Below are 25,421 nucleotides of genomic sequence, written 5' to 3' on the forward strand. Positions count from 1 at the left end.
TCAAGAGAGACAATAATATTTTATTACAAACTTCCCTCCCCAACAAAAACCCCCCTGCTTTGATGGAGCTGGTTGCACCTGTAGCCTTGAAAAAGAAAAAGTACAGCAAAGATTCTTTGTTCCTTGTATGCAGTCATTTGGTATATCTGTATCATTTGGCAAGTAAACAGCGATATAAAATATGTTTAATGAATATCTTCATGTTAAAATCCCAGATTTTATATAAATGGTTACATTTCTGTCATCCAGAAAAAAAGTTTATGATCTCCACCCACTGCACATAATGGAAGTGTTCTATGCCACGTTAAGCCAGATCCTACAGGTGCAGAACCGATAAGAATGGGCTGGAAAGAGAGAGGGAGAGAGAGAGGGAGATTAGATATCTTACATCTAGAGCACAACAAGACATAAATTTTAAAATCATTTCTAAAGGACTCTTCAGCTGCAATGCTATGACCCGGCAATCACCTCCTGCATTTGCCTTCCAAATTGTTTTCATATATCTCAGGGGAACTTGCTTGTAAACTTGCAGCAAGAAGCCAGATGAGAATGACTTAAAGAAAGGGTTATAAGAGCCAAAAGCCACTGGAAATGTCTCCAGGCCCAAGCTCTTTTAAATAAATTGGGAGTCTCCCCCCCCCCTCAAATTTCTTGCTACAAGTCTGGCACTGCATCTATAGAACCTGCAATCTGAAGCAACTGCTTCAGTCTGGTCCTGTTACTACCACTTCACAAAAGTTTGTTGTGTCAGTTCAAGTGTAGGTGGAAATATTTCAGATTTCTTACCCAAGAACTACCAAGACCCACTCACTCTCCAATTTATAGTCTGTGTTAGGGATTCAGGAGAATCTCAGGTTAAAGCAGGCTGCTTTGGACAGAAGCTGGGCTTGTCCAGGTGCAAGGTGGCTCTCTGAAGCATCCTGAACCAATAATGTATTAATGTGCAAACCACAATAAACCATGGATTAAAAAATGAAAACAAAGGAGTTGCTTGCCTGGGCACACCCTTTGTTGTCTTTTCAGTACTGGATGCAGAGGTTTTTTTTATACCCCCAGGTTTTAAAAGTTTTGCTTTTTAATCTGGAATCTGCTCCTTTTACCTGCTGCTCTTTTAGCGCCGTTGATGGGTGAATATGATGTAAACTATTCAATTCAAAGGTGTTATTTAAATAATATACATTTAAAAATAATAAAATAAGAACCTATACTACCTGCCTTAAATTCAGTTAAACTCGGCACATATTTTGCTCTTCACAAGCTATCATCTCATTGATTTCAGTAACTGGTTCAAAATTTGCCTGCTGGAAGTCCTGCAAACAGGACATTGGAACTGCCTTTATGCATGCTCAGCCACGTGTATGTAACATATGATGTGCAATACACATGTGTACATGAGTCCCTTCATCCTTGCACTCTTTTCTGAGACAGAAAGTTGGGGGCTTGAGTGCAAATATTCAGACAATTAAAAAAGTTTTTTCCAGTACAGTATATTAATGGACATTCTTCTCTAAAGTTCAGTTTTATAGTCAGTTTAACTTGTACAGACAACAGAAATTAGATGAAGCCTCAGGAGTAGAGGTATCTTTTCAAAAAGAGTCAATCACAGTGTCACAAAACTTCTAACTGCCTATTACACTATAAAGCCAATGGAATCCAGATTTCGTTTTGATGTGCCTGCTTCTTGAACAGCAGGCCTCCATGCAATCTGGCACACTGTTTTTGAAACTGAGGCAATTTTAAAAAACAAACAAACACAGTTTGCAATATGGCAGGTGGGTTTGCTGTTTAAAAGGAGAAAGTAAAAAAAATCCCTTGGGCATGCCTAAACCCTTGATCACATCTAAAGTAGCTCATTGGATCACAGCCTATGAGCTTTTCATCCCCTTTATTCTGGACACTACAGTTGCAGAGAGTGTTCCTCAAGATGTTCTGATAAGGTTGTTTCAAAGTACACTGAGTCCACTTATATTCATTTTGAGACACAAGACGAAAGAACAAAAACCTCCACATTGGACGGTGTCTTTTCTGCCTTGCAATTGTGCTAAATTATTAGAAAGAGCCCATTTCATATTTTGTTATGGAGGGGGGGACGGTAAGAATGATATTCTGCATGTTATATTTGCATGAACTTTACCTGAGGATGTCCCAAATGATGGACTAGAAGCTGGCTGGTCATTTTGCCTGGATATCCGGTTGTAGCAAACAAGTTTTCATTGACTTGGGACCACCTATATACAGAAGCCCAAACCACAAATGTACTTAAAAGACATATTAAAATAGAGTATACTAAATACACAGGTTATAATACAGTCAAAGTTAGCACCCTTGAATCTAATAGATTTCTTTTTTTCTTTTCTTTTTTACAAATAGATCCTTTATTATCATTATTATAGACATCCATCAATGTACTGTCAGTTACATAATTTACAAATTTTCCATATTGTGCCTTTTAATTCCATAAACTAATAAAATATTTGAAACCAAAAACTTCATGTCATTTTTCGTCCTTCATATAATTCACTCTCTTTTATCTCCTCACAGATAATCTAGACAGCACAGTTCCAATTTACTTTTTAAAGTATTGTCACAACAACAACAACAACAATAATAAATAAATAAAAGTTTACTCATCAAAAAGGAATAAATAAATAAATAAATTATAGACTTCCTATCTTTTCCGATGAGCATTCCTTTTCTGCTTGCGAAAGTACTTGAAATTTTTCTTTTATCCTTTATATTATTTCCAAAACATTCTAAAAACCCAAACACAGTCTCAATTTGTAACATGCAGTTGTTTTACTTCCAGGGTCACTGAAAGGCCGCCACAGACTTTATACCATTGTTAATGCCTTGTGGGTACACTCTATATCTCTCCCATTTCAGCACAAAAACCTGTCTGTTGTTTCCTCTCAGGCTGTTGGTTAGCTGGGCCATCTCAACATACTCCTGGAATTTATTCTGCCAATCTTTTACCTTCAGAGAATTCTCCCCCTTCCAGTTCAACGCTATCAGTGTTCGTGCAGCGGAAGTTCCATATAGAAAGGTATCTTTTACATTCTCTGGGATGTCGTTCCCCAAAATGCTTAGAAGAAAGGCCTCTGGTTTTTTGAGGAAGGTTATTCCCAAAAGTTTTTTTTTAAGTTCGTCATATATTACATTCCAAAACTCCTTGATCTTTCTACAGGTCCACCACATGTGGTACCCTGTTTCTCCTAAAATAAGACATAGCCATAAAATAAGCCATAGCAGGATTTCTATGCATTTGCGAAATATAAGCCATTCCCCAAAAATAAGCCATACCCCGAAAATAAGCCATAGTGACGTGGTACCTCCCATTAAAACAGCCTGGATAGGCGTGGCTATGCAGCGTACCGATGCGACGCGGTTAAAATAAGACATCCCCTGAAAATAAGCCATACTGTGTTTTGTTGAGCGGAAAAAATATAGGACGGTGTCTTATTTTAGGAGAAACACGGTACATGTTTCCATTGGTTTCCCCGCAACGCCAGTAGTTATTGGCAAGATTTTTATACATTTTAGAGAGCCTTGATGGAGTTAAGTACCACCTGTACTGCATTTTAAGTATGTTTTCTTTAATATTATAACATGCAGTGAACCTCATTGTTGATTTCCAAAGCTTTTCCCACTGATCTAACATTATAGATTTCAATGAGAGTAAAGCACTTGAGACTCGAGAATGTTTAAATTTGACTGATTCCCAGTAAGAGAGAATGTGTATATATGTATTTACATGTGTATACGCAAACATCTTTTTTCTGCATTTATAAGTATAAACATTACCTGCAACCAATCAGGCAGGCAGCAAATACTTTACAGTATATGTATTTCTGTCTCACAAAGTGAGAAATCAAATCAATCTGTAGCACTATCAGATATATATGGAAAAAAACAAAAGTATATTGCTTGTTTAAAAATAATTTTCTCCCCCTCCCCACCTCATTTTTACTTGGTTGCTATAAGCTGCTTCTCAATTAGGGTTTTTACTATTACTTATTATCTCAAAGACTCTTCTCCCCCCCCCCAAAATGTTTAAATGATGATTTAGAAGGCAATGGTCTTGTTAAAAATATTTTTAAGTTGTGTCGCAGTTCTTCCTTTACTTACTCGTTCTCTTGTTACAGTCTTATTCTTCAACAGACTAATAGACCATTACAAATATTAACAATTAATTCATGGTATACTTACAAAAAGAGAAGCTGCATAGTATTTCTGAAAAGTAAATACTACATGTAGGAGAAAAACAAACAACCCCTAACAAAAAATTAATAGGGTGGAGCCCACTTCAGCAGATGCAGCATCAGTTTAGGACAAAATACCTGAATAATCTAGCTCTATCTGCATGGACAGGTCTCTTATCCAAAGGATAACTGTAAAAGAAAGCAGAACAATTTCTAAGTGATACCCACACTTCAGTTTATAGGACAGTTATAAAAACCCCAGAAAAGGAATTGGTCATGCATCTTTGACATAGTTACCCCCTATGTTTATATGAATGTAAAAGTTTAAGAACAGGTTATGCAAACAGAAAAAGAGCAGAGCTTTTGATAAAAATACCTAGATCGAGTAATGTCCCAGATAAACCAGTCATTTCCAGCAACTGCTCCAACTTTAAAAGTATTTTTCAAACACCAGTTTGCTGACATCAGTGGTGTTTGATCAGTTGTGAGAGACAAAATAGCTTGATGGGTGACGAGATCATAGAATCGTATTGTTCCATTCTTCTCTGCAACCATTAACTAAAAGAAAAGTAAAATGAGGTTACAATAACTTTTGAACAGCAAACCTTAAATTTTTACTTCCCAAACCTAAATAAACCTGAATCCCTGTAATAAATATTACAATATCAGCTAAGGGATTTATATTTTACAAACCCCATCTTGTTCACACTGCCCTTTCGGGGGCTCTATTTCCAAAGTGTAAAACTTAAGTAAATGACTGACCCACCTTTTTCCAAAACAAGAGGCCACATCTTTGGCTTGCTCCATGCCTTGTTACTATCCAGATATCTCTGAAGTGTAGGATGAAGACTTGCTCCCTCTCTCCAGTCTTGAACTTGGGGATGGATAGGCCAGGTTGATCTCTAATTTTGTCCTGTGCTTTCAGGCATTCCAACTTTCCCCAAAGTCTGGAATAAGCCCTTCCACAGTGTATGCTAGACCACCTTGGGGGAGGATCAGTGGTGACCACAAGTAATGTCTCCATACAAAGATTATCTACACTTTATGAACCCCTGCCCTACTTTAAATATATTATTTTGAAGAACTCATGGGTGGATTTAACTATCAAGAGAGCTTGGACTTCTTTTGTAGGATCAGGTACCAGGACAACTCAGTTCATTTTGTTGTGCCATGACACAGTCCTCACCCTGCTGCAGTGTTTAAAAGATGCTGATTCATAAGTCCGTGAATACTTTCATGTTGCTGGGGGACAGGAATGAGTTATCTCATGTTGGCTTTGGAGATGACACTTTAGATTGTTCAAAAAACGATCGAATTCAGACAAGCTTCAGTTTTGTGACCTATCACTAACTAAATTCACCAAGGAAAAATTGCCTGTAGCATACTGACCTTGAATGCATCTTCAGGATGCCAGCCCACACTCACTCCAGGAGAACGTAGAACAAAGTCAGTGGTCAAGTTTCCTTCCAGGTCCCAGACCCTAAAAAAACCAAAGAACAGCCGAGTTCTAAAAAAAGGTTTCATACCATGCCCAGTTTAGAACAACCACCTCATTAAAGTTGTTACAACAGGGAAGAACTGTGCTGTTTTTGACCTTAAATTCAGTTGGCAGAAGACAGGATATGCTAGCCAATTAACATTTAAATTAGACAGATGGAGAAAACAAATATGGAGAGGTAGTGGATATCCTATAGGAGAGATTTTTTTGGGGGGAAACTACACAGAAGGTGTTTATTATTGCTCTAAGACAGAGATCATGCCACCTATTTGTAACTTTTTTGTTGCCCTCAGAAGGAAGTTCAAAATGGTTCACACCAGACATGAACAAATACAGCATCAAGACAACCAAATGTGAAAACAATCCAACAATAAAAAATACTACAATAAATCTATAAATGAACTTTACAGTAAAGTACATCACTATATAACAAAGGGATAATAATAAAATACAACCCATACTTCATTTATAAAAAGATTCATTTATATGCGCAATTTTGAGATGTAGGGTGGGAGTTGTAGGACAGAAAAGGAATCCTACAAGATAATCTTTTAGAAGAGAAAATTCCAAACCAACACACCAAATACTCTAGTTAATAAAGGCTATGGAACTGAGGAAGGGGAAGCAGGAGATTACATGTCCTTTTCCTTTCTAAGCATTTTCCCTTGTAAGATTTCTGTTAAAACTTGGAAGTGGCTTCAGTAACACTTTGCAAAGTGGCCTGCTGTATATGTCACGGCCAGTCTTTGAATAACTCCATAATGTACCCATTTCCTTCCTATTTCTTCTGCAGTGTTTTATAACCCTGCAGGTTATAAAGACATAGCTGTCAACTTCCCCCCTTTTTAAGGGAAATTCCCTTATTCCGAATAGGATTCCTCGCAAAAAAAAGGCAAAAGTTGACAGCTATGTATAAAGAACTTATTATTTACCCTCTTTGTTTCATTTCCCCAAATGGGGGTGGGGTGTGTGTGCTCCCCAATGTAGAACAGAAGACACTGTAGGCAGATGCCTTCCCATTTATCCCCCTCGCATTTGCAGGCTCTTCAGTTCACATATTTTTGCAACAGGAAGCTGTTCAAAGAAGGCTGTCTTCTGCAAACTGGTGACCTCCAAAATTTTTGGACTACAACTCCCATCAGCCCTAGCAAGCACAACCATGCTCCTGATTAGGGAAGGCTGCTGGGGGGGGTGTCTGCAAAGTATGCCTTAACTATAACCATATATTTTTTTAATACGATAACTTGGATTACAGGAAAAATAGGACTATGACCAATTGGATAATCCTCCCACATTCAATATATAAAAATGATATCAAATATAGATTTACACTTGACTTAATTGTGTAACTTTATCATGGTGTTAAGTATTCTTGTTCATAAATGTTTAAGTGAAAATGTTCAATTTAACCTTCCATTAAAAAATACCAAATAGCAAAATATTTTATAAATTAAGTTTTGCTTAGAGATCTTTTGAGTTCACTTCTCACCAGGGCTGCGAAAAGTTTATATTAGCATCGGAACACACTCTAGTAAAATGTCTAGTCAAGTCTAGACAAAATAGATGTGAAATAAAATAAATACAATTAATTAACAGTGCGAGCCTTTCTGTGCCAAACCTCAACAGATCAAATATTTGTTTTCCCTGCAAAAATCCTAGGGCCTCCAAATTTGGAAAGATCAGCATCCTTATTTTTAAAAACTCCACATTTTGTGAAAACAAAGAATATCTACTTGATTAGGTAATTTACAGACAAAGCCCTTTCTTCTGCTGCCAGAGGTTTTGCCTTGTAGGTCTTTCCAAGTCAAATCAACACTTTCTGCATGTGTTTACTATGCAGGGAAGAGGACCGTAGTACAATTCAAGATGGTGAATCATTTTGGCTAGGGAACATCATGTCCCTTTCCCAAAGGCAAAGGAGTTGAGGTGCAGGCAGCAATATTTTTCTGATTTATGCTTTAGTGTCAGGCCTGTATCTGCTTTATGTTTTGTGGACGTATAAAGATCATGTTCAGTAACAGAACATCCTCCGAGAGCAAAATGCGCCCAACAACCTTTACTACCTCCCCAACTACAATATAGTCCTACTAGGGCCCCTTCAGATACTACACATTTTGTAGATGGCCAGATCTCTATGCCAGAAAAAAAGAAAAGCACATATAAACCTAATAGATGCATGCGCAGTCACATGAAAGCTGACACAGTATGAGCTGAAGAACTGGGAAGTTCCACATTGAACCACAGTTCCACTACGAAGTCCTTGGTAGCTGGTCTCACAAAGATCAACCCAAAGGAAGAGGGCAAATCCAAAGGGGATGCAAAGCCCTGCCAGGCTGGGAGAGGGATGGACCAGAAATTGGCCGGCAAAAAGATCCTACTCTCTTGCCTCCACTGCATCTGTGGGGAGCCGTCTGGTGGAGCTGTTCCATGTGGTCCAGAGGTTGGTTACTCCTGATCAGGGGGGCAGACCTCTGGAACACATGGTAACTAGCTGTAACTGGATGGCTAAACACATTGAGTATAAAGTTGCTTGGCTCTGCTGTGACTTAGATCCTGCTACTGAGACAGTATAACTGAGGCATTCAATGAAACATCAAGCCTGGTGTTGTGGGATCATTTCCGGTTGATGAGGCCTGAGCATGTGGACAAGATAGTTGCAGTGATGCGCCCGAAATCTGCTCACTAGAGCCTTGTCCACCCTGGCTTATTAGATACAATGCACCATTGTGTGATGGAGTGGGGCCCACTGGTCTTAAAGAGGAAGTGGTGCATCCACTACTCAAAAAGCCCAACCAGTACCCAACACTCCTTTCTTGGCAAAGGTGGTGGAGAGGGTGGTTGCACAGCAACTGAGGTATTCCTAGAAGAGACCGATTAACCACCGAAAGCCATTGGGTGCAGTCATTAGGAGTTTTGGAGTGAGGTGTCACCAGTATGCTGATGGCACGTAGTTCTACTTCTCCATAACATCTGAATCAAGAGAGCCTGTGAAAGCTTTGGACCAGTGTCTGCATGCACTGGTGGATGAGGGACAATAAACTATGTTTGAATCCCGGGAAGACAAAGGCTCTTCAGATGGGTGGTTCCCATGTTCAGGAAACTGGCACGTTACCTGTTCTGGATGGGGCTGCACTTCCTTTAAAGGAGCAAATGTGTAGTTTGATATCAAGTGTCCTCTGTGGCCCCAAATGCCTTTCACCAGCTTTGTCTGTTGTGTCAACTACCTGGACTGTTCCTGGACAGGGATAACCTGTCCACTGTAGTCCATGCATTGGTAACCTCAAGGCTAAATTACTGTAATGTGCTCTATGTGGGGCTACCTTGGGTCTGGTTTGAAAGCTCCAGCTAGTACAGAATGCTGCAGCCAGATTGCTGATGGGAGCATCTGGTCAAGAACATGTGAGACCATTGTTAAAACACCTGTGCTGGCTGCCCATCTGCTATTGAGCCAGGTTGAAGGTTCTGCTATTGATTAACAAAGCCCTGAACAACTTGGGTCCAGGATACCTCAGGGATTGCCTGAACCCTTATATTGCAGCTTAATCACTAAGATAATTTGCAGGAGCATTTTTGGTGGTTTCCTGAGTTGGTAAGGCTCATTTGACAACAATGAGAAATTGAGCCTTTAGCATCATTGGCCCGGTCAATAGATATTCAGCGGGCACCTTCTGTGCCAGCTTTTAAACCCTTGCTCAAAACTTTTCTACTCTACCAGGTCTATGCAAGCAATTAAGAGTACACTCCCACTGGTGGACGTGTTCAGGGGTAAAGGCCTTCTGGGATAAGATTTATAATGAGCTTAAGAAGGTAATGAAAATTACCTTTTGCAAGAAACCAGAGGCTTTTCTCTTGAGCATGACCAATGAGGAGATACCCAGTCAGGACAGAGTGTTTTTTATGTATGCCACAACAGCTGCTAGAATTCTATTGGCAAGAACTTGGAAGGGCGAAGAGATACCGACTATTGAAGAATGGCAGATGAAATTGATGGAGTACATGGAGCTTGCAGACCTCACCGCCAGAGTCCGAGACCAGAGGGAGGAGAAGGTGTCACAAGATTGGAAGAAATTTAAAGACTATTTAGTTAATCATGCTAAAATGAATGTCTGAATGTTTGTGCAGAAATATATAAAAGAATCGGCTTTTGAAGTCTAAGTAGAGTTATAAACGTTAAAGAAGATAATATTTGATTGGATAGACCTATTTGTATAAGAAGATGATAAGATGTAGAATTTAAGTTAAGGAATATTTTTATCTAGATAATTTTAAGAAATATTAGAATGTTGAGTTTAAGTTAATGACAAAAGAAAGGAAGCTACCTTAAAAGTATATAGGTTTTTGAAGACAGAGGAGGGACCAGGGGAAGTCCCCCTAAGAAGTTAAAACAAGTTTAGAAACAGAGATAAGGATTTAGTAAGGTTTGTATAAGTTTGTTTCGTTATATGGTTTTATTGTATTTTTTTTTGGTTATTATTGTCTATTATGTTTTTATGGTGTTTATATATGTAGGTTTAATGTTGTTTTGTTTGTTTCATGGAAAAATAATAAAATCTTAAAAAAAAAAAAAAGAGTACACTCCCACAATGGTCTATTGATGTTTGTTTCTTTTTGCTCTTGTTTTTAACTTTATATGATTGTCTGGTTTTCTCTGTTTATATTGTTGCCAACAGCTGTGATACATTTTTATGATACAGCAGTATATAAATATTTTATAAATAAATAAACTAAAAATAAATCTTTCATATGTAGATTTTCTGTCATGTATTTAAGCAGCACTTAATTTTGAATAAATTAGGCTAGTTCAAAGTTGAGATAAGGCATGTTTGTTAATAATGAAACATCCTGTCATTTTCTCCATTTTAACCGTACAAAATGTCATTTTCTCCATTTTAACTGCACAAAAAACAGGTAAAATTCAGATCAGGAGCAAATAGGACTGCAATATTAGTTGCTACAACAAACTGACTGCAGATGCTAAACAATAAAAATGATAATTTGCTCTCCTTTGTTTCCCCCTCTACAGTCCATCTAAAGCATAGAGCTCTTGATAGAAGGCAGGCTGATAAGAGGCAGGCAACACTGAAAACAATTGTTCAATCATTGAAAGGCAGTGGAATCCATAGGGAAAAGAAAAAAACAAATTATTAAGAAAAATCAAAGCAGTAATAAAAAAAATACTGGGCAGAGGTTTGTACCAAAGGAAGCATAAAACTATGCAAATAGAACATTTAAGTTCAGGCATTTAGTCAACATTTTCATGCACATCCTAGTTTTAGTTTCGGAGAATTTTTATCAACTGGAAGATACTTTCTCAATAGTGTTTAGTTCAGATTTCCAGGCAACCACAAATTATGACGACAATCCCTCCTTCCTCCCTTCTTGTTAAATCAAAAGAAGTCATAATTCATATTATATGGACCATCCTTAACAGATGTTTCTTTGCAGGCATTTTGACTGCGTTTGGGAGATGGCTTGATTCAGAGGCACATGTAATGCATATTTGGAAAGCTCTATTTGAAAACTGCTAAATTATTACTAACCTGGGAAGAAAGCTTAAGTACAGATTTTAGAATGTCAGTCCTTCCTGTGCTTAATATTGCCTATCTACGGAAGTAATTCCCAGTGATTTCAAGAGGCTCCTTTTCTAAGTAAATACATTTGGGATTTCCCTATCATATTTTATATTGACCTGGAGCCAAAGCACCACATAAAGGGCTACTTTCAACACTAGCCCTACTCAGAATAGCCCCATTGAAATAAATGGGCATGGTTAACTACTCGGATTATAACTTTGTTGGATACAACCCAATGTGTTCTCCACAAACATGTTGTCCCCCCCACCTAATTACAGCAGCTGCCCTCTGAACAGCAACCCCTTGAAGACTGGGGGGGGAGGGTGGTCCTCTAAAATATCACCACAAGAGCTGCCAGAGAAAAATGTCCATGTACATGCACAGATGAGCCTCTCTTCATCCCAGGCTTTGTTTCACAGAAGTACTGTTCTGGTCTGGAGAGTAACTTAGGCAGGGCACAGTCAAGATAGGTGAGTTGTATCACCTGCTAGATTGACTGATTGCTGTCTCCTTTACTGTAAATCTCTGCTATCCTCCCGTATCACTTTGGATACTAAAGAGAACTCATTTTCCTGCATAGGTCTCCTGTTCACCCCTCCACCCATTTCTCTTTTTTCCATCCCCTTTCTGTTGCTGAAGAGGTACCATCTCCTCCACCATACTCCAGCGACACAGAAATAAGGAAAGGCACTACTCCCCCCCCCACCGCCCTGCTTCACAGGCCAGTCTATCATATGCCCAAACCCTTACACTCTCTCCCCTTCCCCTATCAAATCCGTTTCTTGGGAAACCTCCTCTTCCTACCCTTGCTATGTTTTGGGTGTCTCACCCCAAAATTTCATATTCTTCATTACTCGCTGCCCATACCCACCCACTGCAAAAACGGAACTTATACTCTTAGCCATTGCCCCAAAGTCTCTCACTTGCTTTCTTCCTATTTTTGCCCTAAAACCTTTCCCAAAGTCTCACAAAATCACAGTTCAAACCTCCTCCTTTACCTCCTCTTCTCTTTCTGGAGCAATTTGTTCTAGTCATCATTCATCTCACCTCTCCCTTCAGACAAGCCTCTCTTCTCTTTGCTCCAGACAACATCTTTCCCATCCGGTTTCTCTGATCAATTTTACTACACCCTAGCTTTTGTATGTATTTTCATGCATACAGTAGTACCTCTTGTTACAAATGCTTCAGGATGCGTACAACACGGGTTACGAACACGCCAAACCCGGAAATAACGGAACGTGTTACTTCCGGGTTCGGCCGTTCATGCATGCGCAACGCGGCAAATGATGTCACGTGCATGCGCAGAAGCGCCGAATTGCATCGCGCACATGCACAGATGCGGCACTTCAGGTTACGCACGTCACGGGTTACGAACGGGGCTCCGGAATGGATCCCATTTGTAACCAGAGGTACCACTGTACTTTTAAAAGTGATGCCTTTTAAACCATTTTAATTATTTAGAACTATTGTAGTAATTTTAAACTCCTTTAAATGTAGCCTATTGCTAGAGTGCTATTCACAGAGTCTGTTTAACATCTTCAATGAAAATGCTAATTCCATTTTTGCTACAATAAACTGTATCTTTTCTTTATCTTGGCTGTCCATGTCAAAAGGAACCTTATAAAGGGGTGTCAGTCTTGCCTGGGAGAACTGCAAGTTTGCATTTAAACTGCACACTTCACAACACAAGGCACTGACTATTCAAGTGCTGAAGAAGTAACTGGCAATTCTCTCACCGACTTGTTTATAGGCACTCACCTGGTTCCCTGTGGCAAGTAAGACTTGGCCTCCAGATGGCCAGACAAGGAAGCTTTTAAAAGCAGGGGCAATTTTTTCAGCTTGTCAGCCCACAAAATAGCTATTATATCTGTTCTCCATGGCAACTAAGATAAAATCAACACACACAAAAACTTTCATAAAAAAACCCAAAACCAGAGTGTTGATTAAGTGCTAGGGGTACAAAATGTCTTCTCCCTAGTCCTTAGCTGCCTGCTGCTCTTTAAAATGTCTGAAACAGAAATAAATCCCTTGGAAATGTGTTATTTAGCAACCAGGGCCAAATGTTTTCTGACCCAGAGACAGAGATTCTCCTCACACAGGTAGCTGGACAGCCTGCAGCTCCTCCCACTGGCAGTGGCCACTAATGACACAAATGATGCAAGAAACCCACTCCTTAGACCAAGCTTTCCCAATCTATTGGCATCCAGATATTGTTGGACTATAACTCCCATTATCCCTGAGCATTGGCTAACTGGGACTTTAGAGTTGCAGTCCAAGAATACCTGGAAAGTATCAGGTTGGGGAGAGCTGGCTTAGACATTATAATGACTGCTCTAACATAGCTAATTTGTGCACAGGTGGGCAAGTTAAACTTTTTCCGGGATAGTAATTTTTTTTGTATTTCTTTGCAAGGCTGCTATATTGTTTTAACCGACATACAGCATGCATCTAAAGAAAAGTGAAGAACCAATATGTAATCTATGGGGGGGCGAGTGAAATGCCACATGTGACTACATACTACAAGCGTGATTATCCTTACAACCTGAACTTGATTCTCTACAGTGACCTTAAAATTTCTATGACCTCTTTTCTTTTCTTTTTTTAATGATTTCATTTCTAAAGAATTTACATTCTAGCGATAGGCCTGTCCGAGGCACAGTAATCAAAAATGACAAGCAGAAAATACTTGGCATTTGTTGCGAAGTGTTTCACAGTAGAACAATTATGCAAAGTAAGCATATATTATGATTAATGCTAACAACTAAGTTATAAGGGATCAGGTAATACTTTTGTTTCAGAAAGTTACTCTGTTTGTGAGATGCCTAGATACTGTAGCAAGTCATGAACTTGCATACTGTCTGGTTCTTTCTAATGATTAAGTGCTAAATGGGGGAGGGGGGAATGGATCACATCTGTAGGACACATTTGAATACAACAAAAAGTGGGCAGAAACCCTAGAATCCAATGATCAGCAAATATTCTCCTTATGTCACAATCTTTAATCCAAGTCCAAATATTCCCTAGTAAAGCATTACAGTACATAACAGCTAAATTGGTGAACATTGTAAGTTCGTGTCTTTAGAGAGAGAGAAAATATTTATTTACAATTGGAAAACAAAGCGTTTTTATATTCCGAGTGATTTTTCTACCACAGGTAAAAGTTAAATAATTACTTTTCTATTAAAAACACACAACTAAAATGTTAAATTTGCAAACAAAACTAGCATTCCAATACTAAAGTTAACATTCCTATCAACACTAGGGCAGTATCTTGGCCTCTTAACATCACACTGCCAAAACAGCTGGTAAATTCCATGTGTTCATATAGCCTGAGCAAATTTTAGGATAAGGCAAGCTACATTTCTTAAGCTCTCAAGCTATTTTGAAAAATAATTTAGCCTGGTCTTACTGCTGAAGTACTGCAAAATGAGGGGTAAAGGGGGGGTGGAGGAAGGGAAGACCGCTGAGAATAAAAGACAAAAAACACTGCACAACCACTGCCAAAGGGCTGAAACAGTTTTTGAATGTGCAGGATGACTCCCAGAACAACATGTTTTGGCAGAGGCTGTGATGAGAGGAGCAAAGGGGGGAAGCGGCCTAGAATACCCTTGGGTATAGCTCTTCTTTCAGTTCTTACAGCATGTATCCATCCTAACTGTCCAAATAACAAATAGGCCAGCAAAGAAAAATGGGGAGTGGCAAAAAAATAATAATCCTGAACTAAAAGCAGCAGTCTTGCAGGAAAGTACTATAACTACAACATTTTCCTACCACATGAAAATTATGACTTGGAGGAAACTGCTACAATGAGTGGTGGGGAATGTATTCATGCTCAGCAACTACTAGACAGCAGTACTAACCAAATACATTGCTTCAGTCTTTGTAGAGCAGGCCCTCATTGAGGGAGAGGGTTTACAGCCTATGCAATTGTCAGGGAACCGTCAGAGCCCAGCGGGGTGGTGGAAGGGCTCTGCAAGGCTCCAAGTTCCCAACACCGACCAAGCGGTTCAGTGAGCGACAGGGAGGAAGAGAGCTCCATGGGGAAGGGACTGTGGGATGTTCCAGGTTCACAACACTGACCAAGAGGCTCAGTGGAGGAGGGGGCAACGGCAGTTCCGTTGCCCCAATTGCGTAGAGGGGTGAAACGCAGGGATGAGAGGAGGAGACTTGGGGTGCCCAAGTTCGTTTGTTGGGGGCGCTGTTGAAAAGCGCCACTTCCAGGATCTGAGAGTGACTAAGATGGTCACGGACTTTTGAGCTCTGTAATGTATATAGTTGTACAATAAATCCTGTAAATAAGAGGATCCGGAGTCAGGACTCTTTACTCGCGAGAAGCCACCATGGAAACCTTACAGTAATTGTTGTTAACTTCACTGTACTTAAAAATCTAGTTTCACAGGATGAGTGAAAATCAACTGTGGCCACTTGCCTGTAGAACACACTTCCACTAGTGAACGGAGCTTTTCCTCCCTCTTTACACAGTCCCTGCAGTCCCAAATTGGGGGACACTCTGGAGCAGATTTGGGGAGAGGGACAAGAAGTCCCATTGCACAAGCAGAACTTGCTTGTACAATGTTGGACATCATTCTATGAGTTAAAGTAATGCTGGATGGACACAAGAACAAGTGAGTAGTAAATTATTTGATTAATAAAACTGTATAAACTTCCAAGTCCCCCTCCTCTCAACAAATCTTTTATTATACATGCAAGTCTCGCTCTCCACATGCTTGCTATATGAAAATTCACTTATCTGCACTTAAAAATTTATGCTCAAACTTTCCTATATGCTCTGCATGTTCACTTATTCCAGCAGTCAGCTTCCTTACTTCCTTAGGGTTTTTTTTTTTGTTTATTTCCCTGGTTGTCAGCAGCCATTTCAGGAAGAAATCATGGAGAGAGGGGGAAAGACAGTGGACAAATTCCACCTGAGAAATTTCTATGAGAAATGTTTCCAAAGGACACAATTGCAATTGCGGACTTTTTATGCAAACACTCACCTAATGAACTATTTCCAGGGAATGCATTGCATCAGAAAAGCAGGATCTGCATGTATTCTATGAATTATTATAAAAAAAACCTTCATAAAAAGGCTTGAAATCCTGCAATTTCAAGTTTTTCCTTTCCATATTTAGCAAAGTGAGCCAGTTTTTTTAAAAAAAGTAATTTGCAGGGAAGTACAAACACACCGTATTTTTTAAAGTAATACACAGGGAATAAAATAAGTTTAGTCATTTTTTATATGCAATCTTCTGAAAAACTGCACTGCATGAAATATCAACCCTTTTAGAAATTACATAGTTCATACTTAGAGAATTGCTTCAGTGATCAATGTTCTAGTTTTATTTAAAAATATGTAGAGAGAGTTAAATTCAAGTGTTTAGAAGAATACATACCTGCAAGTGTGGTCATCACTCACACTTGCAATTTCCTGACCTTCTTTAGGTGAAAATACCACATCATTAATGTAATCTGAGTGGCCCTCCAAAGTCTGTTGGTAGAAAGCGGAATTTTTTTGTTATAAAATAAACAAAAGGAAGTTAAAGAACAACTGGTACAAGCAAGCAAATGTAAAGTAAAGATCTTAATTATTATCTGTCAGGGTAGGATACAGGGGACAAAAGAAATGGCTTGTGTTGGACCCAAGCAATTTAGAGCATTGAGGCATAAAACAACTATTTTGAATTGTGTGTGGAAAACAGATAAAGCCAATATGGACACTGGACTACAGTTAGTGTATGCTCTCAGAGACCTATCTGTTTTAGGAGATAGCTAGTTCAAAACATGACAGCCTAACAGCCATTAATTGCAGCCTTGTGAAATGAGCATATCAATGGAACCTAACACCATACCTGCACAAAACCTCACCTAGCAACCTCAGACACTCACTAAAAGTGGGGTTGGAGCAAAGCAGATCTTTATAGGATGCCACAGAGAAGGGCATGACAGGATTATGACCATTGTCCCATTATGATCCCAAGGATAAAGGGGGAAGGCAGATCAATTATTGCAACACCAAGGAGAGCTCTTAGTGAGCAATCTGCTCCAACAAGGGTTGGAGCTGAGGTTTTTGAGCCCGTCTCCAATCCACCTCTCCTGGGCTCTACCCCCTTTTTGAGAACTCAAATGCCAACCCTCTGGGCTTCATAGAGGCACTTCTCTTGTGTCCCATAGCTTCCCATTTGCTGAACTCCCTGCACAGTTGCCTTGGTGAGAGTGTGTGGGAGACACTGTTCTTCAGGTTCAGGGAAAGGTGCCCATGAGGGTTCTTGCTCTGGTTCTATGAGTGGCCAGAATGCTCCTGGACAATTTGCTCAAAGAAAGCATTGCAGACCCCACAGCTGTATAATTAGTACTTCATAATCAACAAGGCTGCAGAAAAAATAATTGAGAACAACAAGGGTGTAACTGACCCTGCTGATTTCTAAGCAAAGATTGACCTTGTGGCCATGGATGACAAATTTATACTATCTAAATGCTGTATTTATAGGGTCTGAATACTAATGAAATCCAGTTGTTTCTAGGAAGGAAAGTTGGGAATAGGGAAATAGCTAGTTAGAGAAGTATTCATCCAGATATAATCTTTCAAATAAGGGCCAAATAGTCATATTTTTATGGCCAATTGGCACTTTATTCCTCCATTACCACTACCAGCAGACAAAGGTTCCAGCTTCTCCAAGCTGGCTTTTAACATGAGCATGTTGAAACAACTTGCAGATGATCACCCATACAAGCTGCAACTGTAGCCTCTCCATTGGTGGGAGAGGCTGACTAACAGTGATCCAGAAACAGGGAGAGAAGAACCAGGACAAGACTGAACATCTTCTACCTTGGTGTTTTTAAACTAACTGGGCCATGTTCGGCTGCATATTAGCCATTTTGTCTACAAAGTGGATAGCAAAGTTTTAATATTGAGCATAAGATGACACAATCATTTTCTTTAACCATACACCTAAAATAGTTCTACTGGGCAACAATGTAAATGAAGGAATACTACAGAACTGGCATTCAAAACCAGCATAATCTCATAATTTGTAGTGTTTTCGGTATAATCATTATACATTTTTGTATTTAGTCTTGCAAGTCTCAGCATGTTACCAATTCAAACAATTACATGTTTAATCAATTGACATTGAAACTACTGTTTATTTTACTATACAAGTACCTATGGAAATCTATTTCTTGTCTGATCAAGCTGTAATAAGCATTTCTCACATCAATTATATGGTAAAAACAATCTTGCAAACAGTTTAGATACATGATTAACATCATTCATCAAAGAAGCTCCACTGGCATTAGTTATAAATCAGAGTATTAATATATAAAGTCTAGCACCAGTACAGACTTTCTGGCAGCTTGAACTATCAGCTGAATCTGGGAGTGTTAATAAACTATCTTAATCACAATAGTGTAAGGTGTAGTTTTAAAACTATCACAACTACGACTGGTAGAATCTCAACATTATTTGGATATTTATGGGAGGCTGTTTTGAAGGATAAATATTATTCAATACAGTGATACTTAATCATGGATTAAAGTGATATTTAATTATAAAATAGTAGCTGCTTCAATAGGAATATTTATCAGACACAAGATTTTAATTTCTTCTTGTAAAACAGTTCCCTGCATATTATTTCCATAAATTATGCAGGCACCACTCTGCATATTATTTCTGGTATTCTTATTCCTTAGCATGCCATATATTGCTCTACCTTCAAGTTCCTATTTGCATCTATTTTAGACTGAACAATTACTCGGCAATTTAAAAAAATTATCCATTTCATTAAAATTTTCCCTTAAGAAGTATACAATGGTTTTGTTCTGCAAGAACACATTTATTTTAAAAGTGCTAAAATAATGATTTAAGGTTTACAACATTTCTGTAACTTCATAAATACCATTCCAACAATATTTACTTTTAAAAAGTTGGCATGTTAAATAAAGAACACAAAATAGCATTTATCATTATAATTTGTTTCTCCTTCTCACCTTATATTCATTATTTTCTTGGAGATCTGAGGTGAATAACCTTAATGTCTTATCAGCAGCTGCAGTACAAAATCTAAGGTAATTAGACAAGCAATACATTCAGTCATTCCATACAAGTGAAATATAGTTGGCAATGTTATCAAATCACATTTTACTACGGTCAACGACCAGCACACATATTAAAACATAGAATCTATCAGAAATACAATTTAAAATATATTTTAAAAATTTTAGTCTGACAAGATTTATCATCATTAATTCGTTATGTAAAATATAATTGGATAATAATTGCACGACATCAAATAATGAATCAGCAATTTGGTTACTTCTCTAACTCATGTCATAAATTGGTTTGGGTGCCACCAATTTGGCAATGTTATTAAAGATGGATTTCTCGAAGTAAATTTGCATTATTCATTATAAAATGAAAAATAATTAAGCTGCCATATTTCTCTGAACATATACATTAGATCAAGAGCCAGGCAGGAATCACTTGCAATTAAAGAAAATAATACCGCTCCTGATTTTGTAGGTTAGTATGTTAGGAACAACTTATATGTATTGATATGTGGAGCTAATCAATAGCATTTATGTAACTTGTAGCTGATAGCCAAACATTTATGAAAATAAGAAGATAGCAGGAACGAAACCCAAGTAGGGATCTGAGTCAATGCCTATTATGCTAGTAGTGCTAGTCAAATAATTAAATATCATGCAACACTTTCAATTACTCAAGTTTCAGTTACTCAAGTTTCTTAAGCTTAATATTGTAACTTAATCAGATTTAACATAAAATAGTACAGACATAAACTGAAAAGGCAAAAACTGCTATGACACCTTACCAAAGTCTGAGTTGCCTCAGAGGAAATAAGCAAACGACAATTTACCCTGGCGACCAGGGATCTCAGACCCAGCTGCACAATGCAGCACCACATGGAACACATGAACAGTTTTCTTCTGCCTTGGATAGCTACAGGAGAAAGTGCCGTTCACATAGCAGACGTGGCTCTGTATTTCTGGGTTGGCTGTGCACACAGCAAAGCATAAGGGAACCAATTGCTTCTGTCCCTCTGTACTGGCAAATTATTGCATGTGATGAATTAGGCTGCTTTCAAAAACCTGCTAAAACTTGGTTTAACAAAAGGTACTTTGGCAGAGTTCCCCCACTCCACACCAGTCTTGTTGCTACAGATTAATGCTAATACTTATCTGGACAGATTTCTTTAAGACTCTCAGAGAATGGGCATTGTTTCACAAAAGACACTCCAGTACTGCTTGTATGACAGATCACCACATTGTTTCATTCCGTGTTCCTGCACACATTTTGTTAGTCGAACACAGAGTTTATTTTATATATACAGTAGCATTCGTTTTTAAACACAGAGGTTTATCCATCACATTCATAACTGACTTTCCAGGATCAGTTGTCTAAGGCTGCAGTTCTACACACACTTACCTTGCAGCAAGCTCCATATAACTCAATGAGACTTGCTTCCGAGTACAGTCGTACCTTGGAAGTTGAATGGAATCCATTCAGGAAGTCCGTTCAACTTCCAAAACATTCAGAAACCAAAGTGCGGCTCCTGATTAGTTGCAGGAAGCTCCTGCAGCCAATTGGAAGTCATGGAAGCCCCGTTGGATGTTCGGCTTCCAAAAGTAATTCGCAAACTGGAGCAGTCACTTCCAGGTTTGCAGCATTCGGGAGCCAAAATGTTCAAGGAACTAAGCTGTTCGAAAACCAAGGTACGACTGTAGATGTGTTATTAGCACAATAAAAAGGACCAAGAAAGTTTACATTTTAGCTAGATACATTACCGTATTTGGGGAGATAAACCATCAAGTCTAGTTTCTGGACTCCATGCAATGACATCAACTCTAATCCCATGATGAAAAACTCTTAGCGTTTTATACTGAATTCCTTCCACTTCTGTATCCTCATCCTACAGATACATGCAATGCACTTGTGAACAAGTAATAAAACACAGTACATCTCAAATATTTTGTGATATAATAGACTTGACAAACATGGCCCCTGAATTATTTATCTACATGGTATTGCAGATTCTGTGTGCACTTCCTCTCATGAGAAAGATCATGCATTTCTACATAATTACCTGGGGGTAAGGTATATCAGACTCATAGGGACACACCTCTGAGCAGACAGGCATAGGAATGGGTTACAGCATTACCATTCTATCCCCATGTATTTATGTGAGGAATCCTAAAGAAGCCATGCTGGTTCCCCCAGCTTCCTCATGTTTTTCCCATCAGTATTCCAAACTAGTGAGTGCTATCTATGGAATGCTTTATGAAGGGCTTTCCCCCAGAAAGAAATCGACGCTAATCAAATATAAACTGCATTGCAAATATATATATATTGTTAAATAAACAACCAAACAAGCAAATAAATGCTTCTTTTTTTAAAAAAAAATACTATTTTAGAAAAACCTGTGCCTTTTAAATGTGATATGCCACCTTAGGTATCTTTGGCAATAAAGACAAAAAGATGACAACCAATGGTTACAAAATTATTGTGCACACTTACACATAAAACTTCTTTTCTTCCCCAGTGCATCATTCACATTTTCAGCTTCTCAAAACTAATAGCCATATTTGTTTTCAAGTTACAATGCCTTCTTAATAAGCTTCAAATCTATGAAGCATACTAACCTGGAACCTGCAGGTCCCAACAACCACATAATTATTGCCACCATATGCAATGAGTGATTCTGCAGTGCCACTCTCAAATGGGTTGAATTCCACCACATGCACGTAATCTTCACACTCCACAGTATAGGATGGACTTCGGGAATTCTCCTGCTTCATCTTTAGTAAATGGATTCAAGTCAACAGTAGGCTCTTCAGTTGGAGAAGGAACTGAATTGTAAATGCACACATGAATACAATTGGGCTGTCAGTTATCTGCTTTTACTCAAGAGCTAAATTCCACTGTGCCAATAACACTTTTGCTTAAGTAAGCAATTGCTGTTTGAGGCTTCAACCTAACAAAAAATGATTGGAAGTTGCATTGAAATCAATGGAAGATAGATATGGTCTATACACACAGGAATATAATGCAATATAATTCAGAAGTAGTAGACTGGACAATGAGTAAAGTTTAATTTTGTCTTTGCACAAGTGAAAAAAACCCAGGATAGCAAAGAGTGCACTGGGCTTAAACCTTTCCTTTTTGATATACTAGCTTTGGTTTTTAAAACATACACGAGGTCTTTTGCACATAGCAGCATTTAAAAAATGTCATGCTTCACCTGAGGTCTAAAAAGAAAACCTCATTCTGCTATTTTTAGTTAAGGCACTTTTACTTAAATAAAGCATACCAATAGTTCGACAGACAACATGAAATAGTAAGCAGAGTGTAATAATACATTCTTGCTGCAATATCTTTTTTTAAAATAAAGTGCTTAATGTTATTTAGGTACTATGCAATACACACACACACACGTATGTATGTATGTATGTATGTAAAGGTAAAGGGACCCCTGACCATTAGGTCCAGTCGCAGACGACTCTGGGGTTGCGGTGCTCATCTTGCTTTATTGGCCTAGGGAGCCGGCGTACAGCTTCCGGGTCATGTGGCCAGCATGACAAAGCCGCTTCTGGCGAACCAGAGCAGCACATGGAAACACTGTTTACCTTCCCACCGGAGTGGTAACTATTTATCTACTTGCACTTTGATGTGCTTTCGAACTGCTAGGTTGGCAGGAGCAGGGACTAAGCAACGGGAGCTCACCCCGCCACGGGGATTCGAACCACCGACCTTCTGATTGGCAAGCCCTAGGCTCCGTGGTTTTACCCACAGTGCCATCCGCGTCCCATATATATATATATATATATATATATTCCTTGTCTGAAGGAATATATTTATTATATATCTATTACAGTTTAATAGAATGGATATAGATGGGGAAAGAGAAGGAGAGGAACAGGAAAACAAGCGATTGTGTAGACTAGGCTTCACTTCTGAATACCTATCTTATTGTGCTGCAAAGGAAATAGAACAGCACCATAATGGGAAAATATTTCTTTTAGGTCACTATGTTTAGATACGTATGTAGTTTTGTACCATCAAGTTATATATAAATGATGCTATTCCTCAGGCATATGAAGATCTTATCTTTTCCCCTAAAGGTTTTACTTTGAAGGAATATTCATAGAAATAGATGGTCCTAATGCTTAAACACCCTTTAGAATTAAGACATAAAGCACAGTGGTGGTGTTCTAAAGGCACATGAACTGTAGCTAAGCTGGGTGGGATCTGATCAGTACCTAGATGGGTGACCACCTGAAAACCACATGTACACCACCCTGAGTTCCATGATGAGGAAAAAGGCAGGATATAAATATAAGAAAATGAAACAATTCTACCTTGGGCTTTGCAAATAATCAAAACATTTCTCTCATTTCCATTTGGAAAGATCTATGATAATTTTTTTTAAAAAAAGTAATCCAGTGCTTATCGAAACTAAGCATTCTTTCACAACAGGTTACTGTTCATTATTTGAAGTGGGTCTTTTTTGCATGTAGTTTTTCCTGTTGCAATATAGCTGTTACTTTACAACAACTTTTCCTCTGTACCGCAAAAATAATTGTTCAGGTTTGACTGCTCATGCCAATTTTGAGAGAATTAGAAGCAGTCTGTACAACAGCCTCTCCCAGCCCCAAACTGGCGCTTTTAGTTGCTGCTGGAACCATCGTTTCCTAACCATACTGACTGGGGCTGATGGGCTTTGTAGCCCAAAGCAACTGAAGGGCACCAGGCTGGGGAAGGCTGCTGTACATTATCCAGAGTGAAGTGGCAGTGCAAGGCTTTCAGAAAAATCAAGGCTGGCTGCAATATTTGAAAGTTGCTTATCAAGTGGTTCTTCCTAAGTGTGCATAAACATTACATGCCAGCAACCTTTGATACAAAATAGAAAGGAGAGCCTGCCGCTGCTGTATACTGAGCAACGCGTAGTTCCCATCCAGCGCTTCCTAGGGGTGCAACACACAGCGCAGGCAGGAACGTGCTACATATTTTCCTCGACGCTTCAACTGGCCCTAAGAACGATATTTCTGTCTAGATGAGGTATTCCTCGCACAGCACAGCGTTGAGCTTCAATGTTAAGAAATTAAATCTACCCTCTCCCCTGCCCTGAAGACTGAGGCGATGCAACCTCCGCAGATCTCCACCCTCCCATCTCTCAGAGACTGGAAGCAGCCGTTAGGCCCCACATGCCCTGATCCAGCATAATATTCATAAGATCTCCCACCATTAAAAAAAACCAATTCCAAACTTCCGCACCTCATTCTCTGAGCAGCACGCTCCCGCGAAGAATTTGTCAGAACTCAGCACTTCCGGTATCTGTCCCCAACCGCGAAAATCCTCTTCCGGGTCACGGAGCGCAGCGCTTGCTGATTGGCTGGTGCCGACGAGTTTGAAATTAAAACGCCGCGAGCAGCCGGTTGGTGGAGCGTGCTGAGGGTTGCTTAGCAACCCACCGGACTGTTCTTAGAAAGGTGGTGGTTTCGTCCCGGGACTGCAGGGTGAGTAGGGAGGTGGTCGTAGCTCTGTCCGACGAGTACAGGGACAGCGGTGGGGCGGGGAGGGCGTTAATAACCGCGCTGCTAGAAGTTAGGGTTGCCAACTGACCGGGGGAGGCGAACAACGCCCTGGTCTCTTCTTGCTCCTAACAGTAGCACATCCCATGCTGGATGGGAATGTGTAGCAGGATTTTAATCGCGCTTGTAAAGTAACAAAAATATAGACAGTTTAGATGGATTAAAAAAAAAAAAACGGACAACGAACTGATAAGCAGTTGTCAGCATTGTTATTAGGACCCATGGGGGGAGGGGTCCTGAGATTCAGAGTAATATCTTTATATGTTTTTTAAATTGCTTTTTTATAGGTTTATATCTTCTTAAAGTCAAATAAAAATTATTTACAAAAAAGGGAATGTGCTACGCTGCCATTAAAGGGACAGCTGCGGTCACTAGGGACATATAATCTATTACTGCACGTTGAATGTGTAAAGAAGGCTTTCTCGAACTCTTAGCAGGTGCTTTAGACATTTTCTCCTCCCACCCCGCTTTTAAAAGTTTTTAAAATTTGTCTTCTGTGCTCATTATTTCACAACAAGGATCCAAACGGTACGGCTCCCACCCACC

At 39.1% G+C, this 25,421-nt stretch overlaps 1 protein-coding gene across 1 annotated transcript; it reads right to left on the bottom strand.

Moving 5' to 3' along the window:
* On the bottom strand, window positions 1-24,657 carry NUP37 (nucleoporin 37). Its single transcript, XM_033162095.1, has 10 exons — window positions 24,559-24,657; window positions 21,927-22,133; window positions 21,072-21,196; window positions 19,257-19,329; window positions 16,664-16,758; window positions 5,589-5,679; window positions 4,576-4,757; window positions 4,338-4,388; window positions 2,135-2,228; window positions 1-344 (listed from the first exon to the last, which is right to left on the bottom strand). Exons 2-10 carry the CDS (start codon window positions 22,080-22,082, stop codon window positions 231-233), a joined length of 981 nt encoding a protein of 326 aa, XP_033017986.1. The 5' UTR covers window positions 22,083-22,133; window positions 24,559-24,657; the 3' UTR covers window positions 1-230.
* Between the last annotated feature and the right edge of the window lie 764 nt (window positions 24,658-25,421).

Source organism: Lacerta agilis, chromosome 10, assembly GCF_009819535.1.
Source record: "Lacerta agilis isolate rLacAgi1 chromosome 10, rLacAgi1.pri, whole genome shotgun sequence".
NCBI lineage: Eukaryota > Metazoa > Chordata > Lepidosauria > Squamata > Lacertidae > Lacerta > Lacerta agilis.